This window comes from Leptonychotes weddellii, chromosome 12 (genome assembly GCF_054177405.1).
Source record: "Leptonychotes weddellii isolate Sample4059 chromosome 12, ASM5417740v2, whole genome shotgun sequence".
NCBI lineage: Eukaryota > Metazoa > Chordata > Mammalia > Carnivora > Phocidae > Leptonychotes > Leptonychotes weddellii.
This window is the reverse complement of record NC_138380.1, coordinates 20,497,243-20,510,939: the sequence shown is the minus strand read 5'-3', so window position 1 is coordinate 20,510,939 and position 13,697 is coordinate 20,497,243. Positions and strand designations below refer to the sequence as shown.

The 13,697-nt window shown below is 38.9% G+C and overlaps 1 protein-coding gene across 4 annotated transcripts in view; it reads left to right on the top strand.

The window, feature by feature from the left end:
* The window catches only part of AHCYL2 (adenosylhomocysteinase like 2), a 163,623-nt gene that overhangs the window by 109,331 nt on the left and 40,595 nt on the right, over positions 1-13,697 (top strand). For 2 of the 4 annotated variants that reach the window (XM_081800114.1, XM_031023644.2), the window contains one exon: positions 8,315-8,423. In XM_081800114.1, the coding sequence (XP_081656240.1) occupies positions 8,315-8,423 (109 nt within the window). Of the gene's footprint in view, positions 1-8,311; positions 8,424-13,697 lie in introns of all 4 variants that reach the window. The other 2 variants (XM_081800112.1, XM_081800115.1) reach the window with 1 other exon arrangement.

Genomic DNA, 13,697 nt, shown 5'->3' with positions numbered 1-13,697 from the left:
GTTTAGCCTGATTTCTTACAGTCTATACCAGCCTTATGTTTTTATATATATGTATATATGTATGTTTCCCTATGGAAAACTGGTTAGACTATTATATACAGCATATTCCAAGTTCTTTTCAGTGTTTTTGGAATTATGGACTTAAATAATCATCTATACCAAGATTGAGTATATAGTAGGCCTGACAAAGGCCCAACTGAAGAGCCCACATTTCAACTCTCACTGTCACAACTATTGTTTATTATTTCTGTTGGGGTTATTGCTGTTGTTCTTGTTTCAGAACCTTGTGCTCAGTTTTAAAATGTTTGATGTAAAGAAATCCTATCCATTCATAGGCTTATTTCAAATAATGTAGTGTTTTAAAATTGTTAGAAAGGATTCACATAATAATTCTCGTTGGATTGTAAGTTTGTTTTTGAATCTCCAGCCACTCACTAATACATAAGAATGGAGAGCAAGAATTTTGGTTTTCTTAGGGGAGGAACCACATTAAGATAGTAAACTTTGGTATTTCTTTTTTTTTTTTTTTCTAAACTTTGGTACATTGATAAAGGACTATTACAGAAGAATTCCACAGAACATTAGTGAGTCAACTCAGAATCCATAAAAGTTTTATGGTAACTCTTACTCTCGTAATAGTCCTCACTGTTTTATCTGCTCAGCATGTGCTCTCCAGAGGAGCTCCTACTGAACCTTTACTACTTCTTTTTATTTATGGGAACAAGAAAACTGTCCTACAGGAGTTAGTGACTTGCTTAAGGGATATGCTCTAGGACTTCCCAACTTTTAGAAAACATTCTTTAGTAAAGCACAACTCTGCTTTGTTTTGAATATGGCATTCTCACTTAGAGATTTCTTTGCCCTTCTCTCTCAAAAACCAGGAAAATACTTTTGATCAGCAGAAATTTTTTAACAACAGCAAGAAAGAGTAGGGTGGAGCTTGTCTTCATTAACTCAGTTTCTTCATCTATCTTTTCCTTGCCAAAGATTAACCTCTTGAGGCTTTCTTTCAGATACCACATAAGTCATTAATTTCTGACCTGGCCTAGAAGTGCTTCATTAGGCTTCTACTGATATCCACTTACCCAGCAAAGTGAGCCATCAAGGACCCTCTAGTGTATATTGCCTATAGACTTTACCTATGAAATATTAGAGTGCCTTTTAAACCCCAAGAGAAAACCCTGGAGCCATCTCCTATGTTGGGGGTCAAAATTTCAATTTAAGAAGGTTTTAACCAAATGTCTGACTCATGTTCCAGTTTATACATTAATGTAATTAAATTTCCACTGAGACCATCCTTGCCTCCAAAGGAAACATTACAAGGCTCTCAAACCTTCTTTCAAGAGGAAAATTTAGCAGAGGAGGTGCATTATAACATGTCTTTCTTGGTTAATGATCAACAGCAATAAGGGACTTGCATACTCCTTAGAGAACAGAACTCAGACCACACATAGCAGCTGACAGTACTCACATCTCTGATTCCCAGCAGGGAAATAAGCCAGGACAAAGTCTGAAGACTCCCCATCTTGAGAATTGATAAGGTAGACCTTCAAGTTAACATTCCATCAGTCACTGGAAAACTTCTGGAGCCTCTGCTCCTTAGCTGTTTTCATGTGAAGGATTTTTTAGCCTTGTTCAGGAATTTTATAGCTAAAAGATTGGGGAACATATCCTTTTAAAGACTCTCCTTATTAATGTTTTTACTTCCCTTGAGAAATCTTTAGTCTCTACTGGTAGGTGAAATACCTCCTCTTATGTGCATGGAGATCAGCAGTAACCTCTTTTTAAAGTTTTTACATTTTGATGTTTCCTCCTCCCATCCAAGCTGTCTGTAGTACTTGGTACTTTTCCATCGGAACTCTGACTTTCCTGAGTACCTAGCCAGCTGGTTACCCAATTTTCTTTTGGCTAGAAATAATCTCTTTTATAGGTGAAGAATCTGTTCAGGCAACTCATTTAGCTTGGAAGAGAGATGTGTCTAAGAATGCTTGAACCATGCCTACTTGGAAGTAAAAGAAAAATCTTTAAGGTATCTGGTAAATGGTGGTAGAGGTAGCTTGACTATAACTCTGGGTCTGGATTGACATGTAAAAGGAGAGACCCATTTGAGAAACTGATGAAAACTATGGGCCCTCTACCCAGGAAAATATACACATACACAGAATTTTGCATTCTATGTTGGGGGTGGATCTGGACATCCATGAACTCTAGGTGAAGAACTTTTGACCTAAAAGAATAGAAATGTTAGTATTTTATACTTATGTATCATTATGTAGTTGCCAAAACCCTCTTATGTACATCATTTTTTAAATTTTCTCAGTGCACATTTGAGATAGGCAAAGGAGCTATTATCGTTCCCATTTTACAAATGAGGATTACCAGTGTTAAGTGCTGAAATGTTAAGAAATGGAGAGAGAGAGAGAGAGAAAACCACTGGTGATCATCCTTTGTAGTACAACTTTATGTGCTTGAAAAGGAATGTTTTCTCTTGGCCTGATCCTCTTTAGGGTAAATAGATCTTCTGTCCTCCCCAAGAGTCCTGTTTTTCTTAATGTATTAACCATCTGTTCTTAACAGCCTTCAATTGTGAAAATCAGATTTAGACCCAGTTCTCTTTATATCCTGTGTTGGGTATAAAGAAATGATCACCTCATTCTATTCTCTGACCTTTCAAATAACCTTTTCTGCCTATAAATATGCCTCCATGGTTGTAGTCACAGATAGGATAAAATGGTTGGCTCAGGAGAGAGTCAAGAGCATTAGGGCTGCTTTATTCATGCTTGGAGTAAGTGTTAGAGCAGTGTTTCTCTGAAGCGGAGTCCCCAGACCAGCAGCATTAAATCACCTGGGAGCTTGTTGAAAACGCAAAATCTTCAGCCCCACCCAGATTTACTAAATCAGAAACTCTGGGGATGGGGCTTAACAGTGCCTTTTAATAAGCCCTGTGGATGCTTTTGGTGTGCACCTAAAGTTTGAGAACTACTTTGTTAGATAAACTTGTTAAGTAGTAAGGCTTTTCCTGTCAGTAATAGTGTCCTTAAATGTCTTCTAGTTGGATTTGGTATAGATCTGCAGCTCCGTCAGGCTCAGGTCTAGTCAGTTAAGCCTTGGACCAACAAGTTCCCTTTCACCTGAGTGAAGAAAATCCAGAACCAGTAGGAAGAGCAGAAGTTTAGTGATTCACTCTGCAAGCAGAAAAAGACTGATCTGTCTTATTTTGTGAAATTATGAGTAAGAGATCAGGATTGTCATGGGTGATAGTGAATCATATTTGAGTTCAGTTAATTTCTGTTTTAATTTTTGGTAGTGACATTGGGCAAAGTTGCCAGTTGAAGAGCTGTTAGAGGGGCACCTGGGTGGCTCAGATGGTTAAGTGTCTGCCTTCAGCTCAGGTCATGATCCCAGGGTCCTGGGATTGAGCCCAGCGTGGGGCTCCTTGCTCAGGGGAGAGCCTGCTTCTCCCTCTCCCTCTGCCTGCTGTTCCCCCTGCTTGTGCGCTCTCTCTCTCTCACTCTCTCTTTGTCAAATAAATAAATAAATAAATAAATAAATAAATAAATAAATAAATAAGAGCTGTAAGATTTCAAATTCTATGAGTAGCCATTTCAGAATTGTTTGATCAGAGCCTCAAGATCATTTGGGCTGATATCATTTCTGAGATCCAATCTGATAAAATAAATTTAAAGCGTAATTTTATTTTATTATTTTTTAAAGTGTAATTTTAAATCATTTAAGGATAAATTAAGAGGAATGGGATGGGGCTAGTGTACCTAGGATTAGGACCAGGGGACTTTTTCATCTTCTGATTAATATAAGGTGTGGTGTAGTAGAAGGAACTTTAGCTCTGTCATAAACACAGGCTCCTGTTGCAGTCCCATCACTGACTTGCTGTGAGACCTCCAGCAAATAATTTGTTCTCTCAGGGCTGCCCTTCCCTAATTTGTCAGATGGGGATAATGATGCCTACTTTTAAGATTCTTGTACTGATTAATAGAAGTAACATATATGCAGGGCTATGCATGCACGGTAGGAACTTAATAAATATTATCCCTCCTCCCTTTATTCCATTCTTCCAGAGATCTTTTCTCTCAAAATAAAGATTATCCTAAAAAAAAAATCTACCATTTTATGTTCTTTCTTGTGCTCAACAAGCAGTCTCTCTTTTTTAAAGGAAGAATTCAAATCACATTCCCACCCCTGTCTCTGTAACATACGGTCGAATGTAGCTTTCCTATTCACTGGGTCCCTTCCAGAAATCAACAAATAAATAATGTGATTCTTTGACCTTTCATTTGACCCTTTATCTGATATATAATAAGGTCATTGTGATTCTGGGGACTCTGAGGAAATAGGAAGTTCTCCTTTGTAGTCATACTTCCCACGAAACACACAGTTTTTGAAAAACTTTGGAAAAAAACAGTCACTCACCACCTAATCAGCAACAATCTTGAGATGGGACTAGGAACGATATGTCAAAACCCATGTAAAAGATGCACAATTTAAAGCAACAGGCTGAGAATGTTGATTTCCTTGGTGACAAAGCTAAAACCAGTGTCCTCAGCCTGATGAACCCAAGAACACAGGCTGCCTCAGCATTTGGCACCATTTTTTTACCTTCTTAATAAATTCCCTCATTGTTTTAGTGACTCTGTAGTTAATTTTTTTCTAATGAGACTAGGTTAACTAAAATCATCTGACATGGAAAAGGAGGCGGTAAGGTTAAAAAAGAACCTAATTAGCAAGTTAATTATAGCAGGCAAAAAAGTGCACGGGTTATATAAATAAGCTATTGTTATGCGCATGCAAGTTGGGCCTTGTCAAGGGACTTGTTAGAGTTTAGAGGTCAGAGGATCCGTGTAATTAGGTGTTTAGGAAAAAAAAATAATAAAAGCAAAACAGCTACCAGAATTAGGAATGGTTGATGAGCCACTAACAGAAATGCCTTATTAAATTGGGCTGTACTGCTGGAGGGGTTGTTGGAGCTGCTTCAGGGATTCCAGGGAAGGGCAGCCCTCCCCCCACGCCCCCAAAAAAAGCTAGCTGGAACCAGAGCCAACAGAATTGCTGATGAGGAAAGTTTAAAGGCCTAGCCACAAGGGTCCCTGGACCGGAGAGGTGGCTGTAGGGCTGGTAATGTCACTATGCTGGGCAGCAAGAAGAAATACATTGTCAATGGCAACTCTGGGATTAAAGCCCAGGTGAGGCTAAGCTCTTATTTAACCAGGCTTGCTGCCGCGATAGCCATTATTGTAATAGGCCCGCTGCTTTTTTCCCTCCTTTGCTGCTTTCGTCCCTGCTTCTGGCATAAGGTGAGCTGCCCCTCTCCTAACAGTCTCTTTCCCTCCCTTGCCTGTTGGAATTGGGCAGTTCTCTCTGAAATGGTAAAGGAGGGTTACCTTAAAAGACTCTGATTTCATACAAGGTGGAAAAGATAGGGGTAGAATGTACCAGAGTACCCCACCTGGGGTGGGTAGATGACTGTATTACGGGGTGAAGAATGTAATGCATTTAACGAGAATTGAGAATTGGGTATAGAGATGACCTACTTAAGCCATGTGTTCTGGTCAGTAAAAGATAAATATTTATTTCTTGGGAAAAGTGTATGTAACTAATTCTATATAAATGGTTATTCTCTTTTTAATATTCGTCTATCTTAAATTTGAGGTCAGTGTCTAATGAGTAAACAAGACTTAGAACCCTATGTTTCTGAGTGGAAAAAGCCAGCATAGCCTATTCTTCTTTAGTGCCAAGACTTGGCGGGAGGAATTACTGTAAATGGAGAAAACTAGAGAAAAGAGAGCTCAGTTTAGGGAAACTGGGTTGAGAAGATGAGCAGCCAGATAGCTACACGGTTTAGTGTGATTGGGGTGAAGTGATGTGCACCCACCCACTCCTGATCCTACACATCTAGAGAAGAAGAGTGGCTGGCCCCCTCTAGTGGTGTGTGGGTGGGAGGGGGCTGCTGCATATCTGAGGCAGGGTTTATCTATTACTTTTTTTCCAAAGGAGGCGCTGCTGAAGTTAGTGACTCATCCTGGTCTTTGGAAAGTCAATTACTACTCCTTTTCCTAGATGGGCCTCTAGGGAAAAAAAAAAATCCTTGTCTTGAACAAGGGTGGTGAAATGAAAGCCAGAGTTTTCAGCTTGACTGCTATTCCCCTCCCCATCTTCTCACCCACCTTCCCCTGCTCAGCTTTTTTTGCCCTGAAAATTCTTTTAGCTTTAGATTTGGCTTATGCTGACCATATTTCCTTAATATTCAACCAAGTACAGACAGTGAAGCTAGAATAGGCTACTTCAGATTCATTGTTTCAGCATGTCATTGCCTACGTCCTGTCAGGCATTTGTGCCTGAGGATATAAGGGTGAATAAGTTGCACAGGTCCTGCCTTTATGAAGGATACAGGTAGATACTTCTATTCAGTGTGATAAGTGCTGTGCTAGGAGAAGTACATGGAAGTTCATGTATATCCCATGGGAGTGCATAGAAAGAGCACTGGATCTTTTTGAAATAAATTGCTACTTTAGCAAAATAGTCAATTTTGCCAATTTTTCACTTTGCAAAGAACTTCTGATCCAATGAATTTTCCTATTACTGAAAACAATTTGCAAACTCTAAGGTACTAACACAGGCTTCATTTGTTGTTATAGCTATGAAAATGCTATGAATTCCCCTAAAAGGCATGCTAAGCTAATGCAGTTTGGCATTAGTCTCCTCGTCTCAATATTCAAATGACTCAGTAGTTGCCTCTGACTGCTGTCAGTTGCTGCTTTCATTCTGGTAGGCTGTGTGTGTTCTGCCCACCAAGGAACCATCTTTTTATCATGAAAGGTAGTTGTCAGATCTTTGATCTTTCCTGCCTCCATGCCACCTGGGATCCAGAATAATCGAAGCAATTATACAAACATTCAACTAGAGAGAAAGAAAAAAATGTCATTTGTTGAATAAATTATATGACCTTTGATTTGTAAAATGCTGGAACCTCCAACAGTAGGAGAAAGGGATAAAATTATAAGAAAATTGTCAGATATTGGTCCAAAATGCAACCTCCATAGTATTGCTGTTTATACATAGTCCAGTCCTCTATCTACTCCTTCTACATCTGTTATGTTATAGTTAACAGATGATCAGTCTTGTGATTTTTAGGTGTTTTATGATACCACACATTAAAAATAATAAGTTAATAGTTTACTATAAGAACAGTGAACTGTAGGAGTGGGAGTCGGGAGTGGATTTATTGAATCTACGCTATGTTTCACAGTTTACATGTATTGTTTCATTTAACCCTAAAACTTGTGAGGTAAATACTTTTGTCTTTGCTGTATTTATGAGAAAGTGAGGATCACAAAAGCAACGCAACCAACATCACATAGCTAATGAGTGGCATAGGATTTGAATGCAGTTTCAGAAAGTTCTGAGTGGAAAGCCTATTTTTTTTTTCATTATAACTGTCCCATTTCCTGAGACTTTTAAAATCTGAAGACAAGTCACTTTACCTTTCTGTACTTTGCAGTTTTCTCATCGAGATATGTGAATATTAGAATAAATAGTTTCAAAGATTCTTTCCAGCTTTAATTTTCAGCAAAACCATAGAAAGGGATATGTCTCAACTTTCTAAAAGTTCATTTTTTTTTTAAAAGATTTTATTTATTTATTTGAAAGAGAATGAGAGAGAGAGAGAGCACATGAGAGTGTGGAGGGTCAGAGGGAGAAGCAGGCTCCCCGCTGAGCAGGGAGCCCAATGTGGGACTCGATCCCAGGAGTCCAGGATCATGACCCGAGCCGAAGGCAGTCACTCAACCAACTGAGCCACCCAGGCGCCCTCTAAAAATTCATTTTAACCAGAACATCCCATTCTCCTTTTTTTGTCACAATTCTATTGTAAAAGTTATATAGCCATAGAGTTGATTAAAGATTTAAATTTTTTTTTTAAAGATTTTATTTATTTATTTGAGAGAGAGAATGAGAGAGAGAGCATGAGAGGGGTGAGGGTCAGAGAGAGAAGCAGACTCCCTGCTGAGCAGGGAGCCCGATGCGGGACTCGATCCTGGGACTCCAGGATCATGACCTGAGCTGAAGGCAGTCGCTTAACCAACTGAGCCACCCAGGCGCCCAAGATTTAAATTTGATAGAAATATAATGTGTAAAGAATGAAAAATCATTCTCTCCAAAAAGTCTTAACATTCCAAATATGGGTTGGTACAATTAGATCAACTGCAAAGGAAGGTTAAGATCCTATAATGCAAGCCTTCTGCTGCTGTCACAAAATGAAGGTTGTTTTCCTTTATATAACTAGAGTTCTTTTTCTTAGCAGATCCAATTTGCTGACCAGAAGCAAGAATTCAACAAACGTCCCACCAAAATTGGACGTCGCTCTCTGTCTCGTTCCATTTCTCAGTCATCTACTGACAGTTACAGCTCAGGTGAGTACTGAGCCGCTATGGACCCACATGTGGATGCTAATTAAGTGTGTTCAGTGGACCCTCCTGTCTATTTAAGCACCATCAAACCTGTGCTTTGAAACAGACACTTTGATTCTCAGTCAAAATTTAGACCGAAATTCTAGATGGAATCTTTGGATTCCTTGAGGATTCGGAGTAGAGCCTAACAGAGATCTCTTCTTCCAGTAAAGGCAGAAGAGGGTGATTAACAAACCTGATTTCTGATTTATTCAGAGGGTGGGCGTATGTAACTTATTGATGATGTTCATTGAACAGCGTGTATAAAGACTTACGTTGTTTTCCATTCTTTGAAAATAAAAGAGGAGTTCCCCATTCCTCCATTCAGAACTTGCAGATTAATAGGGAAACCTTAATTGCATCAAGAAATAATGGAAACATTCAAGTGGGTCCTAGTTCCAGTCAGCCCTTTGCTTTCTCTTCTAAGTTGTGACATTGTATTGCTTGTCACTCCTTCCTTCCTTTGTAGTGTCATTAATTCAAATACATGGGCTCTGCAGCTATCATTTAATGCCAGATGAGCTATTACCACATAGGACCCCTTAAAGGCATTGGCCATTTGTGCAGCAATGCCTACTATGTATCTGATCTAATATGGAGCTATTTTATTTTGCCCTTATGTTGGAATATAATAGGAAGCTGAATGTTTGCCCTAGTTATCTCTTCACATTATAAATAGTAATATTCTTCAGAAATTTTTCATCGTGACCTGAAATTTTGTTTGTTCTTCACACAAATAGGAAAGTAGTATTTGTTATATAAAGCTGTAGAAAGCTTGTTTGGGAAGCTATAACTTTTAGGTTGGGTGGATTATTATTTACACTTGTTACATTTCTCTTTTTACTCTCCCTTACCCCCATAACAGAATGATGTAAATCCCTATGGATTTTGTGTAAAGATATGTGTAAAAATTGTGTACCTATCTTGTTCTGCTGAAATAACCAGTGTTGAGAATTCATGAACCAATTAATATAACTCTGAAGCCATAATAATTGTGAAAATGTGAATTATAAAATGGTGTGTAACATTTTAGACTGTGAGTTTGTACATATTATTTAAAGATTGATACTAACCAGTAGCTATACTAAGTTTTAACACCAGCTCAGTCTTCTCCCTTCACACTAGATCTACATTTCCAGTTGTGTCCCTGCAGAGAAAACCAATGCCTGCCTTCCTACTGAACCCTGATATTGTCAGGAGGGTACTTATAAAATATTTATTTACCTAGAAAGTGTGACTGATGCCCTTGTTTCTAAGTGAACACATATTTGCTTACTGTAGTTCATTGGTGAGTGATATCGACTGATGTCATCCTGGAAAACTTGGACCTTTTAGGTTGAGCTATCTGAAGTTGCCATTTTTATAGTAAAAAGTTGTCAACCTTCTATATCCATTTAAGGATATATCATTCAAGAGCATGGAGTCAAACCATTCTGGAAATAGAAAATAACTTAAGATCAATTACTCGGCTTCCCACTGGGGCTAGAATTACCTTGCTGGCATCCCTGACAAATGGCCATCTGGTTTCTTTGGGAGCATTCTAGATGATAGGGTGATTCTTGCTTTATCTAATTATTTAGCTGTGATAAGCTCTCATATAATCCCTGGAATTTAATGATTTTACATAGAAATTAAAAAATCACCATTTTCAGGGCATCCCACTGTCCTGGTTATCCTCATCTGGATAAATTCCAGATTAGGTGTCCTTTTAAAAATATGTCTATAGCTGTAATATTCCATTTATGGTCTGAAATAATCTATAGGAAGTGTTATTTCCATAAACTCAGTGCTTTTAAAATGAAACCTAAGATGATGGTTGCTTCTTTTTTTTTTTAGATTTATTTATTTTAGAAAAGGGGGGGCAGAGGAAGAGGGAGAGAGAATCTCGAGCAGACTCCCCACTGAGCACAGAGCCCGATCCCTATGACCCCGAGATCATGACCTGAGCTGAAATCAAGAGCCGGACGCTTAACTGACTGAGCCACCCAGGCGCCCTGATGTTTGCTTCTTTTGAAGCTGTTTCATATACACCATTACCTCGTTTTGTTTTTGTTTTTGTTTTTTTCACATGAACAATGGGCAAGCCCTGGAGTGGGAGTTAGGAGAGACCTACTTTCTAGGCTTTGATCCATGTGTGATTTGTTTGTGTGATCTTGGAAAACTCTTGCAGCCTGTGATGTTCATAAGAGAGTTGCAATGAGAAGTTCACAATGTTCACAATGAGAAGTTAACATGAGGTGATACAGAAAATGCTCCATATCTATCAAATGAAAAGCCAGGAATACGGAATTGACTTACAGCTTTCTAAATACAGGAAGATATGCAGATGTGTGTCAATAAAAACTTGGAACCCATTTTCAGCATACATTATCATTTAAGTGACTACAGAAAGTAGCATTGGAGAGCCCCAAGACTGATCCTTGGTTCTCCTCTCTGTTTATACTCTCCGCACATGAGTGCATGCAGCCTCATAGTTTTAAATAGTATGTATTGACATTTGAGTCTCAGCTTTTATCTCCACCTCAAATCTCTCCCCTACACACTAGATCCATATATCCAACTGCCTGCTCAGTCCTTTCACTTGGATGTTTTATAGGCATCTCCCATGTCTTAAAAACTGAGCTCGTGAGTTCAAAGCTTGCCCCTCTTCAGTTTATTCACAGCACTACAGCCAGATTCATTCTCTTGAAATAAGTCAGGTCATATCAGTTCTCCCCTTCAAACCCTCCAATGCTTCCCAATCTTACTTGGAGTAAAGGCTAAAGTTATTTTTTTTTTTAAAGATTTTATTTATTTATTTGATAGCGAGAGAGGGAATACAAGCAAGGGGAGTGGGAGAGGGAGAAGCAGGCTTCCCGCGGAGCAGGGAACCCAATGCGGGGCTCGATCCCAGGACCCTGAGATCATGACCTGAGCCGAAGGCAGACGCTTAACGACTGAGCCACCCAGGCGCCCCAAAGGCTAAAGTTCTTACAATGGCCTACACAGCCCTATACTATCCCATTACATTTCTAATCACATTGGTATGTTCCCAAACTTTCCTCCTCTTCCAGCTAAACATTTCACTCCAGCCATACTAGGCTTCTTACTGCTGTTTTGTTATTTCAAAACATGCCAGGCACTCTCCTGCTTTAAGTTCTTTGCATTTGCTGTTTCCTTTGCCTGGAGTGCTCTGAGATACCCTAGCTGGGTATCCTACTCCTTCAGTTCTTAACTAAAGATTACATTCTCAATTGAGGCCTATCCTGGCTATTCTCAAAATTGTACGAATACCCTACCCAACATTCCCTATCAAAGTTTCCTCCTTTATTTTTCTCCATGGCACTTATCATCATACAACATACTATGTATTTTACTAATTTATTATTGTTTCTCCCCTTACTTGAATAAGAGATCCATGAGAACAGAGGTTTGTTTTGTACTGTTATATTCCCAGCATTTAGAAATGCTTGACACATAAAAGGTGCTTGATAAATAAATATTGGTGAAAGGTGTCCAGAGCCCTACACTTTATATCTTGTTGAGGTCTCTGATATACTGTATGTGAACAGCTAGAAGGATGTTTATGACATTTCAAAAAAAGGTACCTCCCTATCCAGAGTGTTTGTTTTGCTGAAGTTACCTGGAGATTTGGGTAGTCTATGGCCTATTCTCCCTGCCTAAAGATACTAGTGCTAAGTTTTGCTCAGCACCTTTCATTTAGAAGCCTCTACCAACCTTTCTCAACCAGGGTTCCTCATCACAGAAAAGAATTGGAGATGCTGTTTTCTCAGTTCTCCGAAGGATGGTTCATAACTAGTACCCTTCCAGATGGATAGGAGAGAAGTTAATTGATATATTCTATGGATGCTTCAAGACATTAGGACTTTGCAATCCAGGTTGAAAAGGGCTACATTAATTCCTAAAATTCCTGCATTGTTCCTGAAATTGTTTATAAGAAACAAACTTCTAAAAACTCTTTCCCTAAGCACAGAACCTCATAAAAACAAATGAAGAGACTTCTTCAAATTCAAATCATTCTCAGTGATATATTTCTGAAAAAGCTGTCTTTGCAGTGAGTTAATTGGTTAAAGATAAGAAAGGAAGGCTGAAGTCCCTTAGTTCATAATTGGTTCTTATAAAACTTATAAGGTATTTTCAGATTTTTCCAAATAACAAAGTTTTGTTTGTTTGTATTTTGATTGCTAACATAGCTTTTCACATATTTCTAGAGCATTATTCATCAGTGAAATCTGCTGCACATTGACACACAGGTCCCTACTGTTATTTCCATTGCCAAATGAATAGATTGGGCCTAAGAGGAATTATCTGACTAAAATAGTCTAATAGGACTAATTCAACCGGGAGTCTGACTGCTTCTTCTCCTAGCAATAACCCACAATATCACAGCTGCTAGGAGGTAAGGCTTAATTAAGCTTGAGCCATAGAACATATGTATGCATGTTCTATGGGATAGATTATGGATTAGTGATTCAAGAGTTATATTTTGATTCTGGGTTATCATGAAACAAGAGAACCCCCGTGGTAAAGTTATATTGTGCTTTATGTTACTTTTCTGACTGGAAATTGAACCTTTTTTGTACTCATTTATTCATGAGATTTTTCTGGTGGTAGTTAGGAGAAAGAGAGAGAGCATGGGAGAGAGAGGATCTGTTATACTCCCTATTTTACAGTTGGATAAATTGAAAATTGGTCACAACCAATTAGAGGTAAAGCTAGAGCTCAGGCTGTACTTCAGTTGGCTATTGCCTTGATTCATCAGTTGTTCATTTTTAATTGAATTATAGCTCTGGGCTTCAGAGTGTGACAACTGTAAACATTTCAGAAACTGCAAGCATGTGTATACATATGTGTTGGGTTTCTCTAAATTTTCTTAGGAAAAAACCTTTGATGCTATCTCAAATATTTTCATGAATGTGCTTTTTTTTTTTTTTTAAGATTTTATTTATTTGACAGAGAAAGACACAGCGAGAGAGGGAACACAAGCAGGGGGAGCGGGAGAGGGAGAAGCAGGCTTCCCACCGAGCAGGGAGCCCGATGCGGGGCTCGATCCCAGGACCCTGGGATCATGACCTGAGCCGAAGGCAGACGCTTAACGACCGAGCCACCCAGGCGCCCCATGAATGTGCTACTTTAAATATAGTGACAGAAATAAGTGTGGATTCAAAAAACAAATGTCATGGGGCGCCTGGGTGGCTCAGTCGTTAACCGTCTGCCTTCGGCTCAGGTCATGATCCC